General features: G+C 40.1%; 1 protein-coding gene and 1 long non-coding RNA gene across 2 annotated transcripts; one reads left to right on the top strand and one right to left on the bottom strand.

Moving 5' to 3' along the window:
• Positions 1-1,531: 1,531 nt before the first annotated feature.
• polm (polymerase (DNA directed), mu) lies at positions 1,532-13,738 on the top strand. The gene is made up of 11 exons (XM_085167135.1): positions 1,532-2,032; positions 2,215-2,389; positions 4,134-4,232; positions 4,330-4,500; positions 4,579-4,650; positions 7,834-7,954; positions 9,888-10,020; positions 10,242-10,344; positions 11,297-11,647; positions 11,754-11,837; positions 12,407-13,738. Exons 1-11 carry the CDS (start codon positions 1,836-1,838, stop codon positions 12,491-12,493), a joined length of 1,593 nt encoding a protein of 530 aa, XP_085023261.1. The 5' UTR covers positions 1,532-1,835; the 3' UTR covers positions 12,494-13,738.
• On the bottom strand, positions 12,720-21,361 carry LOC146513803 (uncharacterized). The gene is made up of 2 exons (XR_014875179.1): positions 21,014-21,361; positions 12,720-16,020 (listed from the first exon to the last, which is right to left on the bottom strand). It is a non-coding gene; the product is annotated as an uncharacterized LOC146513803 (long non-coding RNA).
• Between the last annotated feature and the right edge of the window lie 3,810 nt (positions 21,362-25,171).

Genomic DNA, 25,171 nt, shown 5'->3' with positions numbered 1-25,171 from the left:
ATTAAGGATTTCCATTCAAAAATCTAAATTATTTTTATTATCTTTGCCATGACAGGATCGCCATCTCCCTTAAACAAAATAGCAGAGTGATCCATGTTCAGCAGACATAACAACAGGATTAGGATCCAGGTGTGCAACTGGCCTCCCTCCTGAACTTTTTTAGGTGGATTATGAAACTAAAACATACAACAAAGACAGTCCAGAAATATTCAAATTCGAAATTGAATAAATGAGTGCTATGCTTTCAGAACTAACAACTAACAGTTGTAACAACTAACCTAAACCTAAACACTGGTATTCGTATCTATGTGCAAAATCACGCTATGCCACATTAAAATCCCTTAAAATGGTGACATGATCAAATAAACTCATATAGTAACTCAATCTACGTTCGTCTGTTTTTTTTTTACTTATGAAAAGAGATTTCTCTACTGATTGCTCTATGTATCTAATCAATCAAATCTTTGCACTTCCTTTTGCTGTAGCCTGAACTACAACTGATAAATGAAATGATTCAGCAGCTAATTGTAGTTTTTATTTCTTTTGGTTGGTTTTACTTTTTTGTTTTCACACTGGATTGAGCAAATACAACAATATTATCACAAAATAAAAAATATCAGTAGATATAGTTTAATCCAAATAAAACACAATTCTGAAGTTTGTAGAAGGTACTAGAGGGAAGGGAGAAAATAATATTGATAAATTGATGCATATTTTTCATTTTCGAGACTTAGGCCACTCTATCTCACATAATCAAATAAGACTTTTAGAGCATTTTCAGTTAAACCTTCTCTAATTTCATATGAACTATATAAATGTACTTTATTTTGAAGTATTGTGAAATTTAAATGAACTGTGAAAATTCATTTAATAGAGAAATTCAACCCACTATTTTGTTACTGCAATTTTTTTTATTAGTGTGTGCTCAATTATGGGACAGGACTGCTTGATTTATTTATTTCTTTTCATATTCTGACTAGCCAGTACTGATGTATATGTCCAAAATTACAGATTCAGATTCATTCTGATGGTAATAAAGACCAGTAAAATTTTCAGACTTTTATTTTCAGACTTTTACCCTAGATTTCTTAGGACTACGCAGGCACAACAAAACAAAACAGATTAGTTTATTTAGCGGTCATTAAAATGGATTCAGAAGTTGCAAATTGTTGAAGACTCACTTCATAAATCATATCAAACTGATGTCTCCTATATAAACAGCCTTTATATGTTAAAAGCGCCGGTAAGTATCAACAATGCTGTACCTGCACTTACTTGATACTGGATTGATACCAAAATTTCTAGTATCGTACACCACTAAGGTTTATGGATGTAGTAAAGGAGGATATGAAGATAGCTGGTGTAATAGAAGAATATAGAACAGATAGGGTGAGAGGGATACATACTGCGTAACCAAGTAATAATAATAATAATAATAATAATAATAATAATAATAATAATAATAATAATAATTGACGTGGAGGTCTTATAAATAAAATAAAACCTTCCGATCGTTTCCAGTCGGAATTATTTTGGTAGTGCACAGGAGGAGTGACGAGACACCGGTGCAGCAGCTACACAGCTGCATCCGGTCGCAGTCATTCACGTTTGTTACTGAAATTGGGGTTCTTTCCCCACAAACCTACCTCACAGCTTAAACCTCACCCAGTGAGTCAGGTTCATTTATGTAGGTTACAGTGTCGTATGTTTAGAAATGGTAATTTTATCAAAAATAGTTGAAGAAAAAGACAAGCTAGGAAAACAAACGTCACGAACTTGTGACTAAAGTACCCAAACTACCCAGTGAGTTCTATTAAATAGTTTTGTTGTGTACCATGGTGCCACTAAAACGAAGAAAAACTCTCCCCTCGGATGCTGGGAATACTGTGAGTGACAGCAGTGGACATAAGGTACCAAACAAGTTCTCTCAAGTTGTTTTGTTCTTGTTGGAAAGAAAAATGGGAGCCAGCCGAAGATTTTTCCTCTCTCAACTCGGACGAAATAAAGGCTTTCAGGTGGAGGACGTGTTCAGGTGAGAAGTGTCACAAATCCACTGATACAAATGTCACGGGAAAACAAGTATAACTTGGAAAATGTAGGTTTTGCGGAAGCCTAAAATGAAATGTATTAAGGTAAATATCTGTCTTCAAACCCTCCTTCACAGTATCCAAAGTGCATGAGTCATTTTACTTTTAATCTGCTGTTTCTCCACAGTGAAAGTGTCACACATGTTATTTCTGAGAATAACTGTGCCACTGAGGTCAGGACGTGGCTAAAGTCTCAGGGAAGGGGTCAAAGCCTTAGAGTTCACCTCCTGGACGTCAGCTGGTACACAGAGAGCATGCGTGCAGGTCATCCTGTGGAGATAACACATAGACATAAACTACAGGTAGATTTTCATTTTACACATCCATGATATCAAAACCGAAAATCTGAGGCTTTGTTTTGTAGTAATAGGCGTTTTCACTTAATGTAAATATGTACTAAATAAATACAAGCAGTTTATAGTAATAGTAACCTATAGAGCAACTCTCTGATGATAAAGTGACAAATCACATATCATGCGTAAAATGCTTTTACTTGCCATTAGGGAGTAATTGCACAGTGACACCATCAGTCTTTTATTGACACTAAATTGCCAAAAATGACTTTTTGTTTCATTGATCTGTGATCAGTAACTATGAGGTCTATTAAGTTTTTCATCATTAGCTGAGTGAACTCATAGAAGATGGTAAATTATAAATGGAATTTAGAAAGGCTCACATCTATTTTTTATAAGGTCCCACTATTTTACATTGTATGTCAGGACAAAAAGCAGTGAGATGGTAAAATTACTTTCAGTGAAGGTCTTGCCTAGTTCACATTAGACTGCTAAACAACATACTGCATCAGTTACAGCAGCATGGCTATGAACTGATCTGCCTGCAGTCAAGACCTTTCACCGGTTGAAAACATTTTCACATGAAACGAAACTAAAACCTGAGACTGTTGAGTCAGTAGAATCCTATGTCACACAACAATACGACAACACTCCTCTTACAAAAGTCCATCGGCTGGTCTTTTGCTGGAAGGGGTTAACACAGCCCTGTCCAAAACATTTTGAGATATGTTGCTGCCATCAAATTGAAAATGAGCAGAAAGTGGTACATCTAGTGACCACTCCTGACTAAGCTACTTTTGATAAACCGCATTCATTAAAAAGGCTTCCATCTGCATTGAAGTTTACTATTACACTTATTTGTTAAAAAATAACTGTAGTGAGTTTCCTGTCTCAGACTGACAGATGTGTTTTTTCTTGTCCTCCACTTATGCCTATCATCTGGCATTCTTTTTTACTCATTCACTAACTCGAGGCAACTACTGTTGTGATGCTAAATAAAACTGAATTGAATTGAAAGAAAATTGAATCAACTGTTTCTTGCTTTCTTTCTTTAAACCATTGTCACTCCTGGGGACTTCCCTGGCTTCCTCCTCAGAAACTGTTGTAAGTTTCCTCAGTCAGAAATTGCAATGCTTTCTGGTTTAGCAGTGCAGGCAGGTAATTGCGTTTCCCAACAGAGCACAAGCCTCTTGACTTTGTATGTCTCTGATGCACTCACTCATTTTTGTTTCTTCCACGTATGATGGTAAGAAGAAATTGGGCAAGTGTGCATGTTTGAGAAACTCTGTAGACCTCAGCCAGGGGAGGCTCAGGTCAAGGTGAGAATTTCCAAAGTTGTGAGTGTTCTGGGAGCGCAATGGGAACAATAGCTCGGAACCACAAAGAATTTTTAAAGAATTTTTACACTCAGACCACAGTGAATAATGGAGTAAGAAAGTGGTCTGTCAGAAAACCCTATACTTGGTTAAATGTCCCTCACCAATTTGGTTTGATAATTTGGTTTATTAACCAATGAGTTTTTGGTATAATCCTAAAATGTATTTTTGGTAAGAGTTTGACATTTTAGGCTTGGTTTAAACATGAAGCTGGTTTACCATCACCCTGCTGTAATCATTTCTGCTCTATCCATTCCAAAGCTAGCTTTACGTTAACCAACATGTATTTTAAACCAAATAGGCATTGGTTTCAGGTTATACTGAAGACTTTAAGTCCTTGACTTAAAGTTGACTTTAGTGTTATGTGTGTCTTCCAGGAGCAGCAGATCAGTGAAGCAGAGGTTGCTTTGTTCTCAGTATCCAGCTATGCCTGTCAGAGACGAACCACTCTGGACAACCATAACAGCAACTTGACTGTAAGCCCTCCACCCCTCACCCCAAGCAAACACAGAAGTCTGATTTTAGGTGCAGTGTTAGCTAACACATATGTCAGAACGGCATTTTCTGTCTCAGGATGCCTTGTCGCTTTTAGCTGAAAACGCTGAGCTCAATAATGAGGATGGACGAGGCGTTGCCTTTCGACGAGCTGCTGCCTTGTTGAAGGCGCTCCCCACACAGGTGATAAGCATGTCACAGCTCAGGGGTCTGCCTTGTCTTGGAGAACACTCACTTAGAGTTATAAAAGTAAGTGAAAATTTTTAGCATTCCATGCTCACCCCCTAACAAGATGTAGTAACCCAATTAAATTCTCTGGTCTTGCAGGATGTTTTGGAGAATGGAGTGTCAAGTGAGGTTGAATCCACCAAGCAGTCAAAGCGGTACAAAGCACTAAAGGTATCTCAGGCATTTTAAAATCTGCTGCAGGTGTGTCCCCTTGTTCAAAAGCAGCTGTTAAAAATCTAAAGGGAATAGGTCCACTTTAGCTATCACTAGGAAATGAAATTATTCTTCTCCTTTCTAACTTAATACGTTTTAACTCAAGCTCCCAAAATGTTGTTTCTGTTCATTCTGACTCATCCAATTGACTTCTTCAGTCAAAAAGTCAACCTTACAAACAATACATTTGCATAGTACCTGAAACTAGCACCACTGGCAAACTAGCCCATTGTTTGCCAGTGGTGCCAGTGGTAAGTTCAGTCTCTTGATAATTATTATTCAAACTGTCATGACCATTGATCAACAAACACTGATCAAAGTCATTGATTGCAAGATGGATAAAGATGTACCCTTAGCCCCAGTCCTCGATTCAGAGATGGTCCTTCCCTTTTCACGTAAATGGCCTCCTTGACTCCCCGCTCAAACCAACGTTCCTCCCTGTCCAGGATGTGTACATCCTCATCATTGAAACAATGTCCACTGGTCTGTAGGTGTGAATAGACTGCAGAGTCCTGGTCTGACGAGTTAGCTCTTCTGTTTGTGTCATCTGCTTAGCCAGAAGTTGTTTGGTTTCTCAGAATCATGGCAAACCTTTCTGGCACTTAACAGTGTAGACTACTTTACTCTGTTTGTGACGGGGGACCCAATCCTTGGGGTGGACCAGTTTCTGGCGCAGGCTGGAGCTTTCTTTAGACAACATTCCAGCTTTGACAAATGTCCAGCTGGGATAACCACATTTACTCAGGGCTTTCTTGCTATGATGTTCCTCTGCTTTCCTGGCCGCTTGTCTGTGGTGATGGTGTTCACTCTGTGTTTTAGCGTCCTGTAATAATAATACTAATACTACTACTAATAATAATAATAATGATAACATCATCAACAGGTGCTCCAGTTGATGATGAGAGTCAAACCTTAAATACTGATCTGTTTGTGTTGGTTTATGATACACATCAACTTTTAAATGTCCCCCATTACTGATGGAAATCTTACAGTCTAAGAAGGCTAACCTGTCATTTTTCATTTCCTCCTTGGTGATCTGCCTACCAATGGGTTGAGGATTGAGACCACAAAATTTAAGATGTTACAAGTGACCGAGTTGATCATACAGACAATTGATCTTAAATGTATATACCATACAGACTGCATAGCTTCCCCTAGGCAACCTGTGGTATGATGTCTGGTCAAAAGCATTCTCTTGTTCTAACCGCTTCAGATAGTCTATCACCCTTTTCCTGTAACCACTTCCTGAGTCTTGTTTCAGAGGCTCATAAGTTTCTCATGATAGTCTTTCTGGTTCAGCAAAACCATTCACGCACCCTTTTCTACGGGAAGGATGATAATGCTGTTGTCATAACTAAGCAATATAAGTGCCTTCATCTCTGCCATGCTGATGTTGGATGCTGGGGGCTTTGTTTGCTGAGACAGGCATCGGCATTTGCTTTGCTGCAAACTTGTTTGTTTGGGGTTTTTTTTTTTACTTTACCGGAGTAGCTTTGAATAATTCAGATTTGAACAGGAGGATGGGGCTTCAGCAGTGCTCATAGCCAGAGCTGTGTGCTTGAGATGACAATATTATGGAATTTGTTACTGTAATTGTATGCTTATATGACAGAAAAGGAAAAGCTTAATAGACCCCACTTTGAAGGAAAATATAGTCATTTCATTTTCTAATGGAATTTTTTTGCTACTTTCTGTTATGATATCAACTGTTTTACTGCTTTCACTGTACAGTTTTGCTTAATGTACACAGATCGTGAATCTGGCTGGTAATCGCAAGCAAAAATCTATCTAATGGCTAACATTCTTAGTATTATTTGTGCAACCTGTAACACAACATGTTATCCACTATTTAAAGATTTTGTATCAAGCAACTCAATTCTAGGATATACTGCCTTGCTCTAAACTTTCCTGCTCTTATCACTGTTCTATGATCAGGAGTTAGCAATGACATGACACACACCATAAGTATGTCCTGAAACCATGTAAACTTTGAATCTCTTACGTGCAAGATGGTGACAAAGCCTTCTGTTGTTCTTTGGAGGGGCTGTAAATAAGAATAACGTTTACTATAGAACTGTGTTTAGCTCATCAGTGTGCTATGGGTCATGTGCAAACACATAGGTGGAGGGCGATTTAGGCCCTGCGCCAAAGTGGTATAAATGTACTGTTGTCCTTAATAAGAGAAGACAAGAAGGTATTGTATTCAGAGTACAAGTGTACACTGAAAATAGCTGAATACTGATCAGTCAAAGCAGAGTGTGCGGATCAAGAACTTAGGTACTCATGTGTCCCAAGGGCTAGCACATTGTTGTAAAGTTTGAAGATGAAAATTGTTGGTAATATAAACTTTTTACACATTTTTACATTTGGTGTGACCTTGACCTTGATCCGATTTTCTCCAAAATTAAATCAGGTTGAGCTGTTATTGGTATCTACCATCACACAAAATTTTAAAATGATATCTTGAAAACTGTGGAACCTAGGCTGCTAACAAACAAATGGAGAAACAAACAAACTGAACCGGCTGCTTAATCCCTCCTTTTGGGGGAAGAATGTGTGAAACATTAAGCCAGAAGGATGGTGGGGGGATGCACACAGCCCAGTGTGAGATCAAGTAATGGGAAAGTTGAATAATGCAATAATGTAGGAGAGCTCAAGAAAACAAATATGAAAAAATGGGCCTAGTGGTCATAATTTACAGATATATGACACAATAATTTCTCATAGGTGTCTAAAACCTTACTCGATAGTAGTGATGTTAAAGTTGTTATAGTCAACAACATTGCTTACTAAATAACATTTAGTTAACACTTCTGCTTATTCATTTTATAGGTAAATATCCAAGTTCAAATTAACCAAGACACGGCTAGTTTTTAATTAGGATTTATCAAATGTCTGTGATGCTTTGTAGCATTAGAAAAGGCATTTCAAATTATATTATTAGTTATTGAAGTTATTGAGGGCTTTAATGTCAGAACCCTTACAGTGACAGTTTTGAAAAGCTGTCACTGACTGCATGGGAATGTTTTTTTCAGGTTGGAACATCCCACAATAGTCAAAACTTTAAGGGGTAAGATACAGAGATAAAAAGGCGAAGAAACAATTAAGTGTTGTGTTTGTTTTTAAATAAATGTATTTCAGATTTTGACTGGTATTTTTGGAGTTGGAACCAAAACTGCTGACCGATGGATTAGAGAGGGAATATACAACCTTGAGCAGTTACGAGATTCAGGACAAACACTTAATCGAGCACAAAAAGCAGGTTTGTTAGCTTTGTTTTTCTTGGCATTCTTGAATGAGGATAATTTTCTTATTATAATGATCATAGCAGGCGTATGTATGCTGTCTCCTCTTTAACTGGTGTCCAGGTTAAAGCATGTCAGGTGAGTTCTTGTGTCTTTGTGTGTCTGTCTCTCTTTTGAATGGGCCTTAAAAAAGTCATCATGTGTAATTCTTTTGACTTTTTTTAAAATTAAACCTTTCAGGCAGTTATTATATGTTTAGTCCAACTTCAGTCTACACATTTTAATTAAACTAAATATAGATAACTTGAGATTGTTGTCTTGAACAGTACTCTCTTTTAGTTTTGGGATTTTTTTGTTCATCAAACAAATGGTTTGACAAAGATCACCTGAGTAAATATAAAATGCAGTTTTTTAATATAAGGACTTTATTTATTAAGGGAAATACCTATTCAGACTGCTCTGGCTCTATGTGAAAAAATTATTGCCCCCTAAGACTAATAAGTGGAACTGAAACTTTCACGTTGCTGGGGTTAAATTAAAAAAATTTAGCCTCATTGGAGGGTTTGCAAGCATGAGCGGCCTGTTTTAAGGTCAAGCCAGAATTTCTCAATCTGACTTGAGTCCAGACTTTGACTAGGACACTCCTTTTTTTTTATCCTGCTGCATAACCCAACTGACCTTGAGCTGCAGGGCATGACACTATGTGTGGCTAGACATTCTTCCGAGGGTTGACCGAGTGGTGGAGGCAGCAATATGTTGTTCTGAAAGCTGACAGTCCAGTCTTTTTATTCTTTCTTTCACATCCGTGATCTAATGTGTCATAAATACAGTACAGCCAACTAAATAAAAACTCAAATTAGAAAGACTTTACTGAGAAACAAATGACAAATAACAAATGACAAAGATGATCCTAATCTAAATAGAAACAACTCTGCAGTGGGCTAAACTACTGTAACGACGGCCCCTGATGTAAGCCACTATGGTCCACTCTCCATCATGACTCGGCACACACTAGTCCTCGAGAGGAGTTGCAACCCCTGAATAAATAACCAGTGGCTCCTCCCACTCCTTGAATTAAATAGCAATTAAGAATTAAACAAATTAATAGCAATGCTCAATCTGTCATTCAAATATAATGATGATAAGTTAACAGTGAGAACATTAACACAAATATATTTAGAAAATTCCCCAACTCTAAACGTTCAACATCAACAGATTCTTTAACCTCACAAAACCCCACCCCCACTTCACACTACACCTGGCACATTCCCTCCCAAGAACTTTACCATAAAAGGAGGCCAAAAAGAGCCAGACTTGTTTGGAAGTTCCTGTCTGGCCAGCTGGAGGCCTGGTGCAATCTGGAGGAGAGGTGAGAAACAAATTAGACATTAATCTTAAAAGAAAAAGAAATTCTTTGCATGATTTTTAAAAAATAATCTGGTAGCAATATACACAATAGTTAGATTGAAGGCACTGCAGCATGCTTAGAGTTCACAGACTCACTGTCATAATTATCTTTAAGTGTTTTCTGGTAGAGAGCAGAATTCATGTTCCATCAATTTCGGTCAGTCCAGGTCCTGGAGAAGCAAAGCAGCCCCATACCGTCACACTATCACCTCCATGTTTGACTGATCTTTTTACGAAAACCCCCAAACAGTTCAGCTCATCAGTCCACAGAATATTGTCTTAAAAGTCTTGGGGATCATCAAAATTGACAAAATGAGATGAGTCTAATATTAAAGATTTTTGACAGTCGCAATCACTTGTTAATGATAAATATGAAAAAAAGGATATCTGAGAAAATGTGGAAGTTGGGAAATACTTTTTAACAACATTGTGTAGCATTAAAAAAAATAATGTGTTCACTTGGTTGCTTGGTAATTCGCCTTTCCTCATGTCCTATATAAAATAAAATTGTTAGAAAATAATAAATACACTCTCATCATCAAGGTCTGGAGCACTACGATGACCTCAACGAGCCGGTCACTAAAGCAGAAGCGGATGCCATCGGGGAGATTGTGCAGAAAGCCGTCGATACTGTGCTAACAGGATCACAGGTTGCTCTGAGCGGAGGATTCAGGAGGTGAAAGCACAAATATTCACACACAGTACATCTGATAGCACATTCAAAATCTTCACAGCCTAAAATATCTCAATGAGCTCTATATTGTCAAAATTATTGTTTATATGTGCGGTTTAAAGAAAATTTTATATGAGCAACAAGTAAACACTTCTTGAACCAAATCAAATTTTAAACTTGCCCTCTGCAATTTAATAGAAATATGAACTGTGGTATTTTCACAGAGGGAAGCTGACGGGCCACGATGTTGACTTTCTGATAACGCACCCAGAGGAAGGCAAAGAGGTGGGACTGATGCCTAAAGTGGTCGCCTGGTTGGAATCACAGGTAACTTTTGAGACAATTTATATTTATTAAATCCTTTGAAACAAATCAACACACTTTCCTCTGGGGTTAAACAATTCTGATTCTGATTTTTACCTCTCACTGGTAAAGGGCTGTTGGGATATTGTTGTCACCCTGGTGTGCAGGCGGCGTACACACCCAAGTCTGAATGTGATAACTTGATAATGAGGTGACATATGAGTATCAAATTGATGTTAAAGGTGCATCTGCTAAATATCTAGGACATGTTTGAATCCTGGTGACCTTGAACCCAAGGTCAGAGGTCAGCTGTTTCCAGTGAATGACAGGCTTGAGCCTTAGTGGTTTCTGGATTGTTCCTAATCATCAGGAAACAAACAGTTTCCTCCCATCTGAGGGTGGCGGTTTGGGTCTTTTCCAGATCTTGGAAAAGTGGTGACATGCCTGAAAATTTGTACTTGCATACAGTTGTTTGAACTGATGATCTTGGAATCTGCCATTATTCAGAAATGGCTCTAAAAGACCTTCACAATCTGTGGAAATCTACACTCTCCATTCGGAGTTTATATTACTTTCAGGTTGTTCTCACTGTTTTCAGTCCAATGAATACTGTTAAACAAGAACTTTTTTTATGCTTCCAAAGAGAAAGTATCAGTTGCAGTAAGTCATGAAAAGAAATTGTATAACCTTCAGCGCCACTTATTTAAAGCTTTAAGTGACTGTATGTGTGTATATATTTGAGTCTGTATATGTAATTTTGTCCCTCTGGATTTTTAGAAAATTCAAAATGCATTTAAACTTGTGCATCCAATGCATGCTATGCAATCATTCACCCTGGAAAATGAATATTTCAAAGCAGTAATTGAAAGCTCTAAATTGCAGTGAATTCAGGTCCATGATGAGTTCATGTAAACTTTCCCCACAACTCTATATGACATATGATGTTTCTGATCTGAACTGGTTGTTGTCTATTCAGGGATTTCTGTTGTACCAAAAAACTACCAGAAACTCATACCTAGAGTCGAAGGATGGCCCTGCTCGGCCTGCCTCCAACATGGACCGCTTTGAAAGGTGTTTCTCCATCTTTAAACTGACCAAAGGGAAGGAACAAGAAAGCACGCAGCCAGAGGAGCAAAATGATCTGAAAATCAAGGACGTTCTCAGACCACACATGCAGGCAGACACAGATCAACAATTATGTGAGCTCAGTAAGAATTACCAGATGGAAGCTGCATTACACAAAATATGGAGAGCTGTGAGGGTGGACCTGGTGGTCTCTCCGATCAGCCAATTTGCTTTTGCTGTGCTGGGCTGGACCGGATCCAAGGTAATCGCTCACGCCTGACCTTTGTCCTCTTTCAAAAAACTATCGCCTAGTTCTTTTTCCCTGCTTTTCTATGTTATATTGTTTAATGTTCCTTCTGTCTGTGCAGTTGTTTGAGAGGGAGCTGCGACGTTGGGCTGGGCACGAGAAGAACATGTCTCTGAGCAGTCACGCCCTATTTGATAATACACAGGTAAATCGAAAATAGAAAAATAAAGCCTCTTTTTTGTAGTGTTAGCGATTAGAGAGTCTATTTTTAAGATATCCTTTATTAGTTTTGCTCATTGTTGAAGCCGAGAGCAGAAGTGCTCTTGAGGTACTGCTGAGGCAAGGCAGTACTCTGAGCACTAAGAAACACATTTGGATTTCAGCAGGAAGTTTGTCCCATGCTCTTTACATAGAAATCACTCCACAAACTGTTAGAAGCAACAGATCTTTTGCTGCTAACAGGAAAGTCTTTTTTAAGTTAAAAAAGTGGCTGCGTGAGTGATTGGGTCTGTTGTGGAGGGCCGCAACAATAAGTGGGACTCAATTCTGTTCAGTATTAATTTTCTCTTTTCTCTTAAACGCATTAACCCATCACTACACTTCCAGTTTCTCATGCGAACCCTTGAGAAAAAAAGAATTGTGCCCCCCCCCTTTTTTTTTTTTCATGCCAACCACTTCTACTTCTTCCTTTAAGTGCATATTATACCTGCCATATTTCAGCTTAATTAAATGAAGATGGCGTGATGGAATCATACTTGTTTTCCTTTTGTACAGAATAAATATCTGAGAGCTACATCAGAGGAGGAGATATTTGCTTATCTTGGTCTGGAGTACATCCTTCCATCAGAGAGAAATGCTTGAAGTGGCCTGATCAGCTGCTACACTGCATGCAAGCAAGAGCTGGAGGGCAGAATAAATGCTTCTGTTGGAAGGGCGGCATCATGGCATGGAGTTGCTGTGTAACTACTAAAGAAATATTATATGATTGAACTCAACGATGACACCCACTCAGCTGACTGAAATCTTCTTATTACATGAATACAGAATTTTATTTATTAATGAAATCCACTGACCAGAACTGAACCTGTTTAGTTTTTTTTTTTTTTTTAATAAATGTGAAATTTATAATTGAAAGAGTGAAAACAAACCTTGCTTCCAGTCACAGTGTAATTTCAGAAATTTTACGGACTTCCTATTTACATATAATTTATGAATTTTTGGGCCACAAAACGCACACAAACAACTGATATGCGATAAGGAATATATGATTATAGAATTTTATAGATTTTATGAGTGCAGGAGCCGTCAAGTGGCTTTATAGTCATTTCAACCATGTGCAGTGGTACAGTACACAGTGAAACGAGACAGTGCGCCTCCAACACTATGCTGCTACATATAACTTATAAGGCACAATCAACACAGGACTACATAACGTGCAACACCAGACACAACACATTGCAGACACAACAGTGCAATAGAAAGGTACAACAATGACAGTGGGTTGTGCAAAAAAAGAACTTGATGTATGAAAGTCTGTGTGTACATGACACTGTGCAGATAAATGCTTGAGGTAGTGACATGTATAAACGTATGTGTGTGTGTGTGTGTCAGTCCAGTCACTGATTCTTTAGGAGTCTGATGACTTGGGGGAGGAAACTGTTTTGCAGTCTGGCAGTGAGGGCCCAAATGCTCCGGTACGTCTTGCCACATGGCAGCAGGGTGAAGAAGCTTTTACAACAGGGCACTAGGGCCCTAATCAATGCTAACAGCTGATCTTATTGGCTACCTCCCTGGACTTTTTTTGGGGGGGGGCAATAACAATAATAATAATAACGATATGCAATAAGGCTGCATTTTATCACACATCTTGTATTTTTGTGCCGCTCACATAAACCGTACTCAGAGGATTGAAAACTGTTATGTTTTATGTAAAGACAAAATGGCTGTTAGGTTTATTTCACCACATCCACACCTGTGTCACGATGACCTACATTCAGCAGCATCCTTATCACCTTATCTGTACATATAGCTGAAAAGAAACCCACTCAGCTGTTCTGAGAATATACAGTGTGAGATCTCGCATGTGAATTAAACATTTGCGTTGGAGTGTTTCCATATCAGTTCTTCTTCTGTTCAACCACACTAAAGATAGACTGCAGTTTTTAGTGCAATACATTGTGCACTACTGATAGATATAAAAGGTTCAGGAAGACCTGCTTGTTTTTATTTTCTGATATACAATATATACTGTTACAGTAATGCTTCTCATGATAAATATGTCTCGATGCATTTTCAATCATTCAGGTAAAGAAATTCCAACTGTTCGAAACGTTTGATTAGCACTGTTGCCTCACAGCAAAAAGGTCCTGACGTGCACTTAGTGGGGTTTGGTTAACTGGTGATTCTAAATCACCCATAGGTGCGAATGGTTGCCTGTTTCTCTGTGTGACATACTTGTGGTCTGTCCAGGTTGTATCCTGCCTCTCACACTATGGGAAGCTGTTCCAGATGTCACTGACAACGGTTATCTCCAGTATTGTAATCTCAGAAACATATCTCTAACTGTGAGCAAGAAAGTCCCACCCACCTGCTGTTTGAAACCACATGTTTGTGAGGAATCATAAGAAGGTTGGCTTAAAGAGGAGCTAACAGAGCTCTTTCTGGATAGTGGATGAGATGGGAGTGGAGAAGGGTTTGACAGCAGGCTTTGTTTCTATTTCTACTTTTTGAAACTCCCGGAACGACAATTAAGCCTGTATTTTTTAGAGGCCTGCAATAAAAAAAAGAAGTTGTTTTAAATCTAAGAACCAGATTTTCAGCATCACACTGAGGCGAGATGTTTCTCATTTAAATTTTTTTGCACTTAAAGAAGGAAATCCTGGGTATTTGTTTAATGAGCATGCTGAAAGTCATATCCCGGTCAAAAGTTACTCCAAACTTTCTCAGTGTTCTTGCAGGCCAAGGTAATGTCACCCACAGTAAGTGTGTTGTAGAACCTCTTTACACAGGTACTCTTTAACCTACACCCTAACCCAGGGGTGGGCAACTCCAGGCCTCGAGGGCCAGTGTCCTGCGGGTTTCAGATATCACCGTGGGTCAACACAACTGAATCAAATGATTAGTTCATTACCAGGCCTCTGGAGAACTACAAGACATGCTGTGGAGGTAATTTAGCCATTTGAATCATCTGTTATTTTGGATAACACCGGCCCTCGAGGCCTGGAGTTCCCCACCCCTGCCTTAACCTGATATGGACCTCCCTGGTAATGTAACTGCACTTTTCATCATTTCCTGCTAGTTTTTCACAAAACCTTTGGAACAGATTTGCGAGAGTACAATAATCACCATCTCAATATAAAGATTAAAAATCGTCTCAAAATAAGGACTCACAGATATCAGCAAATTCCTGGAGAGAGACTGCTGAAACTATTGGAATGAATGTGAATGTGTGTTATAAAAAAGCCAACAAAGGATGTGGCCAAGGGTGGAAAACGGTCCCAATATTTGTTTCTATAAAAACTTATAAAACATCTGGATGTAACCACAAGGTAATTGACACATAAGAATTCACAAGAAACAATGATACACAAGGATACAGGTGAGGTTCATTCAAATTCAAAACAGAAAATGAACCACGAGAGGTCACACAAATAAACTACGCTTTAAAATATACAAAAAACAAAGATTCAAAAGCAAAAGAAAGAACCACCTAAATGTAAAATAAAGCAACACAGGGGTCTGTTAACACAAAATCTAAACAATATACTTTGGAAAGATCTCAAGAACTGATTTATAATAATAGCACCACCCACTGTACTTGCTACAGTGGGTAGCTAAATAAGGACTTTGACTGAACTCCCTGAGTTTGCTAACTCAGTTTATCCTTTGTCCCTAAATGTTATTTTGATGAGTGATTAATATACATATGGACACTGTCACTGATACTAATACTATAATACTATACAAGGGTCCTTGCATCATGTCTTGATAACTCTAATGAGAAACTCTAATGTTCTCGATCTTATCTGTTGTTCTAGCGTTATTCCTCAACATTAAGAACACTGATATAACTGGCTTTTTCAGTGAAGTTGACAGTCTTCCTGATGATAGACAGGAATAGATAAATGAACCATCACAGGGTTTTACTACTAGAATTGAATAAACAGTCTGCTGGATGCTTTTGCACCTTTGAAAACTTCTCACTGTTTTACTTCAGAATTGCACCAACATAAAGCTAAAGGAAATCACCCTTTTCTCTAAACAGCATCCTTCAACTACCTGACAGTTTTTCCACCTCTGTTTTACTGCCCCGAGCAGTGTAATACTTTTATGGTCTTAATAATATTCACTGTTTGATGAACCATCTGGATTTATTAAGAAATCTAAACCTGATAAGTATGCCCATTAATAAAGCTCCAGGTCCAGACGGCTTTCCTGCAGAATTCTACAAAGAATTCTGGACAATTTTGGCACCAGTATTCCATGGAATGTTGCAGGAAATCAAGAAAAATGGCAGACTACCACCAAATATGAATTCTGCTAACATTAGTCTCCTGCTAAAACCAGGAAAAGACCCTTTATTTCCCTCAAGTTATCGTCCAATATCCCTTATAAATGTAGACCTTAAAATAATCTGCAAAGCTCTCTCAAAGAGATTAGAGAAAATAACCCCCCTCTTAATTCATCCTGACCAAACTGGTTTCATAAAAGGTCGGCACTCCTCAACAAATACTCGTAGATTTCTTAATTTAATAGACTACTCATACAATAAAAACATTGAAACCATAATATTATCTCTAGATGCAGAAAAAGCATTTGACAGAGTTAACTGGAAATTTTTATTTGCAACTTTACACAAATTTGGTTTTGGAAACTCTTTCATAAATTGGATAAGAATATTATACAATTCCCCAACAGCTCGTATCAGAACAAATGACCAGACATCCTCCAGCTTTTGTCTCCTGAGGGGCACCAGACAGGGATGCCCACTCTCCCCTTCACTTTTTGCAATTTTTATCGAACCTCTAGCAGCAGCACTTAGACAGGCTACAACAATTAAGGGCATAAAATGTAATAACGTAGAACATAAAATCAGTCTCTATGCAGATGATGTGTTGCTTTTTCTGCAAAACTCACAAATCAACCTCTCTGAGGTAATTACTCTAATAAACTGGTTTTCAAGAGTTTCAGACTATTCAATTAACTGGCCAAAATCTACAGTTCTTCCCATTAACTGCTCCTTCCACAATTCATCTTCTGCCCCACTACAATCTGGAAATATTAAATATTTAGGTATTATTGTTTCTCCTAAGCTTTCAGACTTAATTAAATTAAACCACATCCCACTTCTAAAGAAAGTAGAAGGCGATCTGACTAGATGGAAATCTCTACCCATATCACTCATGGGAAGGGTCGCCACTATAAAAATGATGATCTTGCCAAAAATAAATTACTTATTTTTAATGATCCCTAACAAACCATCACAAGATTGGTTCAGATCTCTGGATTCACATATTTCTAAATTCCTTTGGAAAGATAAACCCCCGCGCATCAGCTTAAAAACGCTACAAAGAACCAAGGATAGAGGAGGACTAGATCTGCCTAATTTTCACCAATACTTCTTAGCCAACAGGCTCCAGTTTATCTCAGAATGGTTAAAATGTACCCTCTTAGATGAGCCCTGGCTAGATGTTGAACAGGCACTATGCAATGATCTAGAGATTTCAGACCTACCATTTATTAGCTCAAACATCAAAAGACATGAATGCTTTAAAAGCATCAACATCAGCTTTTCTCTGTCAGCATGGTGGGAGTTTCTAAAAATAACGGAGTCTTCATTAATCCCATGCAAACGTACACCTATCTGGAATAACCCTGACATATTACAAAACAAAAATATGATTAATTTCCCAGAATGGAGTTGTAAAGGAATTAAATACTTAGAACATATATTAGAGGGAACAGAATTTATTCCATTTGACAGACTAGTTATACAATATGGGATCAACAAGAAAAGATTTTTAGAATATCAACAAATTAAATCCATAGTAAAAAAGAAATTTAACCTCAGTCAAGTTGAATTACAAACACCACCAAGTGTGGTTCAATTTCTTACTCTTAAATCCCCCAAACTATTATCTAAAATATACAGAACACTTTCTAAAATAGATGAATCAATATCCCTTCCTATTGCAAAGTGGGAAGCAGATTTATCAGTCAGCTTAGACCAAAACGTCTGGTCTCAGATTTGCTTAAAAACCTTTAAATTTATTAAAAATCCCAATCTGCAATTAATACAATACAAAATACTGCATAGAGTGCACTATACAGGTCATCGAATGTTTAAGATGGGCTTTACATCCGCCAACAACTGCTCACACTGTCAAGGCAATACACCAGACAGTTACATCCACGCTCTTTGGTTCTGTCCACCAGTGCAGAAGTTTTGGCACGAGATATGTGAGGACTTATCAAAGTGTCTGAAATGTAAAATTCCAACCTCCCCTTTAGTATGCTTGTTGGGAAATTTGGATGATGTCACTACAGAAATTAATACAGTCCACATGGTTTTTATTGCCCTATGCATCGCCAAGAAAACGGTCCTCATGAACTGGAAAAATAAAAATAATCTTAATTCTAGCCAATACAGAAACTATCTAATAGATCACATTAGTCTCGATATAGCCTCTGCCACCACATTAGATCAATCCCTCTGGGCTCCTTTGATCGGCTCCATCACCTAGCGGGGGTGGGGGGTCGTGGTTTGGTCCCGCCTTGGCTATTGTGGTTGATGTGGAGGTTGGGATGGGCTTAGGGCACCTGGAGGACCCCTAGAGACGTTATCCCTGGAGGGCTTAACCCGGGGGTTGTGTTCATAACCTGGTTAGTGGCTCTGGTCGCTCTCAGAGGTTGTTCTCCTCGTGGCCGCGTGCAGCGGGGCTGGAGGATGGTCTGTGCTGGCGGACGTAGGTTACTGGCCTGGTGGCCTGGCTGCCCCTGAGTGGATCCGGGGCGGGCGTGGGGGTTTGGGGTTCGGGGGTGCTTCGCCTCCGTGCTGGGGCTCTGGCTGGGCCTTGGGGGCTTCGGTCCTCGTCGGTGTGTCGCCGAGGTTGTGGGCGGGTGGGTGCACGGGGGCTCAGCCCTGGCGCAGGGGGCCTCTTGTGCATCGGCCTAACCGGGGGGCTCTTGAACTGGCAGGGAGGTTGTTCCATCTTTGCAGGAGTCCACTCTGCAGGTGGGGGAGAGACATAGGAGAGGTGGAGAATAAACTTAACCTGGGTGTCTGTGTCTTGTGTAGTCTGGGAGATGATTGAATGTTGGGGTGGGTACAGTTTCCTCTGCGGTGGGGTAGAGTGGGCTGCCCCGGGTCCTGTGGGGCTTGGCGGTGTTGCTGCCGTAGGCCCCGGTCTGGATGGGCCTGGGCTCCCTTGCCTTGGTGGATACCAGGGGACGGGGGTGCATATTGGGGTCAGCGGGGGAGCTGGCCCTAGGGAGGGACACCCTCCCCTCCCTTCTTTTCCTCCCCATCCCCGTCTGCCTCCCTCTTCACGCTCCACCACACCCACCCACACAGGTAGGGCTTTGGGGTGCGGGTGTGTCACCAGGGTGCAGGGGAGACATTCCCCCCCCCTCTGTCCTCTTCTGGCCACCTGTGCCTCAATTTTATCTCACAACTTAGACATCCACATTACTTACACTCTCATAACACACACATATATATATATATATATAGGGCCTTGAGGGTGGGCACGTTAACGGCGTCCAGTAGACGGTCTGTGTATTCAAACCTGCCTCTGGCGCCGGTGCCCACCTCTCAATTTTAAATCCATGTAGACATTGAGGGTTCTCGGGAGGGGCCGTGCTATCACCTGCTGCTCTCTGGCAGCAGCACCATGCTCTCCCTTGTTTTAAATACACTTTAGAGCAACACGCAGCAACACTACACTTGAGCGGGAGGAGGGAGGTATGGGGTCTTAACACACCCCTGTTCTCTGCTAGCCATCGGGGCGGGGGGGCTGGGAAGAGATGCTGGCTGTCCGATTGGCCTCCCTGCTGCTGCGGAGCCTGGGGCGGTCTGCTTGCCTCCACCCCGGAGGGAAGGGTAACATCTCTTGGGTCTGGGTGCCGTTTCCATCTCTGGGGGTGAGGATACCTGGACCCGGGATATAGAGTATGTTTGGGGAGTGTGATTGTGTGTACATGTCCATTTACGTTTATTCCTGCGTTGGGTGAGTGCTGAGTGTTTGTATATGTGTGCATGAGGGTGGGAATGCATGTCTGTGTCTGTGTGTGCCTGTTTGTCTGTGTCTATATGTCAGGTCGGGTCTTAGACTTCACCTCTCTGGGAACTCCAAGGCCCTCCAAAGTGTGGAGGCCTATCTCCCCTCACCACACTCCCTGCCGGTGACTGATGCCCTCAGGGGTCGGTGCGTTGGTGGTTCTTGGTGTCCGGGGCTGGGCGCTCAGGTATGTACCAGCTCACTCCCGGTGACTACTTGGCGGGGCCTGGCGCCTGCTGCTCGGTCAGGCCTCTTCCGGGGCGCGGGGGGCCCTCGGGCCTCCGGCCTCTGTGCCTGCGGCTCGGTTCACTCTGGCACAGCTGGCTGCCGGCAGAGCCGGCGGGCACGCCGGTGCAGCCCCCTCTAGCTTCTGCCCGGTGGCTACTGGGTGACCCCTCATCTGGGGATCCTCAGCCCTTCCCATGAAGGTGGCACGGATGCCCCTCCGGTGGTCCTCCTTGGGCTCTTGCACTCTGGGGCCTCTGGATGTCTGGGGCCTGGATCTCCTCCATGCCTGCTTCATGCCCTGGGGGACGGGGCTATGGCCCCCGTCCCCCATAGTGTTCACTATTCGTAGACTTAAATCACACCTTTCTTGGCTGCTACTTCAAAGCACATTGTGCGCTGTCTGTCCTGCGTGCTGCACAACAACATTCAATATTTAGTATTTACTGCTGTTTTCACTTAGCTAGATTAATGCGATGGTGTTGTGTATAGTATGTTGCATTGTTTTGTTTTGTTTTTTTGCTTGTTTTCTATTCTTTTTCTCTCAACAGGTGATCCCGGAGATATTTTTTCTTCCCCCCTTTCTCACTGTCCCTCTCCCCTTCTGTTTTTCTTTTCCTTCCTCTTTCTTTCTCCCTTTCCTATCCCTCACTCATGTCTGTCCCGTCTGTAACAACTGAAAATAAAATAAATAATAAAAACAAAGGTCGATCAAATGGACCAATACGGCAATGCCATGATGATCCATTTGGCAAAATAAATCCATTGGGTATCCTTGTTGGTCTTCAGACAACAATTCTGACGGCTAAAGAACCAAATGGGACAGGCGAAAAAAAAAAAAAAAAAAAAAAAAAAAAAAAAAAAAAGAAATCTAAACCTTCTGCTGTATGTAACCCTGACCCACTTTCATGTGGTTAAGTTCTGCTTATTCTCTCTCGCTCCTTTAATAATTAACACCATACAGTCTTCTCTAATCTCTGGCTTTGTCTTTCTAGAAAAACAAACAGTTGCAGTACAAATTTACAAATTCACTCTCACCTTACATCATCCCCGTCAGTCGTTTTTGCGTTTGAACAACTTGAGTCTGTTTTTTTTTCACAGTACACAGTATTATTATTTCAGTGCTAATTTAAAAACTCACATATTTGGACAATCTATATTCTTCTACCACAAAAACATACAAGTGTCACTGAAGTAAATATACAGCGTAGTAGTGGATTTTTAAAAAATGTGTTTATTTTATATTTATATATAAAATAAACACATATTTGTATATTTTATCTTCATTTTGATTTGCCGCTAACGGCCTTGCTTTTATTTGTGGTTTTTGTAGTAGGGAGAACTAAAAAACAGGAAGAAACCTACGACAGAACCAGGCTCAGGGAGGGGCGGTCTTCTGCCATAACTGGTTGGGGGGTGAGGGGCAAAATAAAACTGAACATAAAGGAAAGCACAGCATATTTAAGACAGGTGGAAAACTGGAAAACATTATTACTGCTTTTAAAAGGTAACTGGTCCACATCCACAATTACAGTAGGGCTGAAGTAGATAATAAGCTTGATCCCACAGAGACAGCAGGACATTCACTTCAGCCGAAAAGCTTTGAGATGGCCCAGCAAGCTGCAGGAACAACAATGGCCGCTGTGGCAAGACCTAAACCTACTTTAGGCATTTGGGACCATAACACCATGAACCATGGGTCTCAGCCTCCTCCGTATTGACATTTTTTTCAACTGTTATTTTATGCATGGTCTGATTTGGGCATTTAATTTCTTGTAAGGCGTGCTTACAAGATGAATACCTTGAGTGCCTTACAAGGTGCCATTAAATAAAATGCATTATTATTATTGTTATTATTATTATTAGTAGTAGTAGTAGTAGTAGTAGTATGTCTGTGAAGGTTCTCAGTCATCCAGGTCATCGTAGTCAAAGGAGCTTGCAAAGAAAAGCGTCTGGACTTCTTTAAGTTACTTGAAGACGTTTCACCTCTCATCCGAGAGGCTTCTTCAGTTCTAAGGTCAAATGGTGGAGAGTCCCAGATATATATTCACAAGCGCATGGCACAACACAGAAGAGCCACCTCCACAGGACAAGATTCAGCTGTCCATCTGCATCTTAAGGATAAAGGACACTCTTTCGAGGATGCCAATGTTCACATTTTGGACAGAGAGGACAGATGGTTTGAAAGAGGAGTGAAAGAAGCCATCTATGTCCACTGTGAGCGACCATCTTTGAACAGAGGCGGTGGTTTACGACACCAACTCTCTGCCATCTATAATCCAGTTTTGAGATCCCTTCCCAGACGCCTTAACTCCCACTCACATCCTGGGCCATCTGACCTCAGGAATTCGCATGATAAGGTGGGGCCAGGTTTCACAATGAACTCACCCGAAACTCTGGCTGATTGGGACCCACACCCAGTTCCACACCTTGGCTCAGGCGATTAGAGGATCATCAGGGGGTCCTTTTGTCCCTCTGTGGGGGGGACACTCCCACCAGGTTTATATCTGGGACTCTCCACCATTTGACCTTAGAACTGAAGAAGCCTCTCGGATGAGAGGTGAAACGTCTTCAAGTAACTTAAAGAAGTCCAGACGCTTTTCTTTGCAAGCTCCTTTGACAGTAGTAGTAGTACTTATGTTGGACTTCTTTGTTGGAAGCCACACTGACTCACTACACCATCTTGTGGTTCTAAACAGAATTATAAGGATATTGCCCGTTCTACTACAACTTCAGTCTCTGCACCTCTCTGCAACACTATACATATGATCTGATGGGCCCTAGTTTACTTTTTTTTTTTGGTCTTTTAAAATGTATTTCCTGGGTGGCTGTAGTTCAGGAGGTAGAGAAGGCCAACTAGTATTTGATGTTCTAGCATAAGAGTATGAATGTTAGAAAGCGCTGGGACACAGAAAAAAAAAGGTAAAAAATGGTTGTATATAAGAGATGTTGTGTAAAGTTCTTTGACTGCTTGAGCAGAGAAGCGTTATATAAAAATCAGTCCGTTCATCATTTATTGCCTCAACGTTCCTTTCTTCCTTTCGTGGAACAGAGAAATATTCATACATTTGCCCACATACCTGTATACTTAAATTTGTTGCTACTTTCTAGTCAAAGGAGCTTGCAAAGAAAAGCGTCTGGACTTCTTTAAGTTACTTGAAGACGTTTCACCTCTCATCCGAGAAGCTTCTTCAGTTCTTCGAGAAGCTTCTCTCAGCTTCTTCAGAATTGAAGAAGCTTCTCGGATGAGAGGTGAAACGTCTTCAAGTAACTTAAAGAAGTCCAGACGCTTTTTTTTGCAAGCTCCTTTGACCACGATGACCTGGATGACTGAGAACCTTCACAGACATCTTGCTACTTTCTAGTTGTTACATAGAGAAATTTTTTTTAAAAAAATCCAACACTTTTATGAGCTACAGAGGTGCGTACGTGTGTGTGTGTGTGTGTGTGTGTGTGTGTGTGTGTGTGTGTGTGTGTGTGTGTGCGAGTGAGTGAGTGAGTGAGTGAAAGAGGCAGCAACAAAAAAGCGAATATGTGGCATTTCCTTCACAGCCTCATTAACCTCTAAATACCATTTTAACATCAAAGGCCGTGTCATTGCTCACACCTCTATCTCTCTCAAGTCCACTCTCTCCACATGTGCACTCTTCTCCAGGAATGGATTTTTTATGCAAAAAAAAGAAATCAATTTTAAAACAAGGGACCCATGGGAAGTATGAAATACAAACATAGTTCTTTACAGCTTTGCTACTGCAACCAAGAAAAGGCAGTAAAAGAGATGGGGAGGAGCAGGTTTAGTTTATGTTCCCATAAATCCTCGTTAACATGTGACTGCTGACACCGTATGTGTGAACCAAAAGGAGATATGACTTTGTCCTGCACTGAGGAGACTACAAGTCTGGGCTGCTGTGAGAACAGATGAGTTCATGCATTTGTGAATGTAAATGAATGAAACTGTGGATGTAGGAACAGCAGGAGTTGTGACTAGGAAAAAGCTAGAACAACAGTTCTGTTTCAGACTCTTTCTCAGTTATGAATCTATTTGTCTGTGAATTTTTAAAAAAAGCATCCTTTAAATATCCAATTTAACACAATTTGTGATAAAGTCACTAAAACAATTACTAAAACGTATTAATTGCTACTGTTACTATAACAAATTACTAAAACCATGAAAGTATTCCAACACATCAATTATTAGTTGCAGATTTAAATGATCTTTTTAATAGTGACTCATTAAAAGTGATCATTTCTCATTATGTAAACATTGTTTCCACTGGTAAAATTACTTATTTATTTAAGATAAACAAATGGTCAGCTGTTGATATTATTAGTTATGCTTTTGTACAATAAGCTGAATTTTGGGAGATCGGCAAGACAATGTTAGAACTATGTAAACCACTGTTAGTTCTAGTTTGTTCTATCTATATATTTATCTTTTTTCTAACTTTTCTATGAGTGACGGTGATATCACAGCAGCACAAGCCACCTAATGATAGGCTTTATGATTTTAGGCATTATGACAAAGAATTTGTAACAGCAGCTGTCTCTGGATTAAATTGTTGTACAGACATGGAATCCTCATCCTAGTTGGGATTTAGATAATAACATGTACAGGGAAAAACTGGGAATGAGGGGTGAAAGTTCTCTTTTAAAGAAAAAAATGCATTTATTTAGTTACTCACGTTTCTTCACTTTGTCACACAAGTATTTCACATGTAGCAGAAATGCCCAGTGAATTAACAGTGAACCTCATGAGAATGTGGCTGATCTGAAACAATACTGTCTCAGACAGTGTTTAAAGTTCCCGCGGAACACTGCACTCCTCTGATCTGCAGTTATGGGAAACACTTCTAAAACATTTCCACCTGTGCTGCTGGTCTATAATGAGACCTTATCACAGACTTAAAAAATATTATTTTGTGTATTTTTGACTTAAACCTATGACAGTCACTTTTTTTGTTTGTTTCACCACTCAGTACAGAGTATATTTCAAAGGGCTCACATTGTTCTCTTTTACATTTCGTGGTTGCAGGGA

Source organism: Neolamprologus multifasciatus, chromosome 7, assembly GCF_963576455.1.
Source record: "Neolamprologus multifasciatus chromosome 7, fNeoMul1.2, whole genome shotgun sequence".
NCBI classification, from domain to species: Eukaryota; Metazoa; Chordata; class Actinopteri; order Cichliformes; family Cichlidae; genus Neolamprologus; species Neolamprologus multifasciatus.
This window is presented reverse-complemented; position numbering and strand designations above follow the sequence as displayed.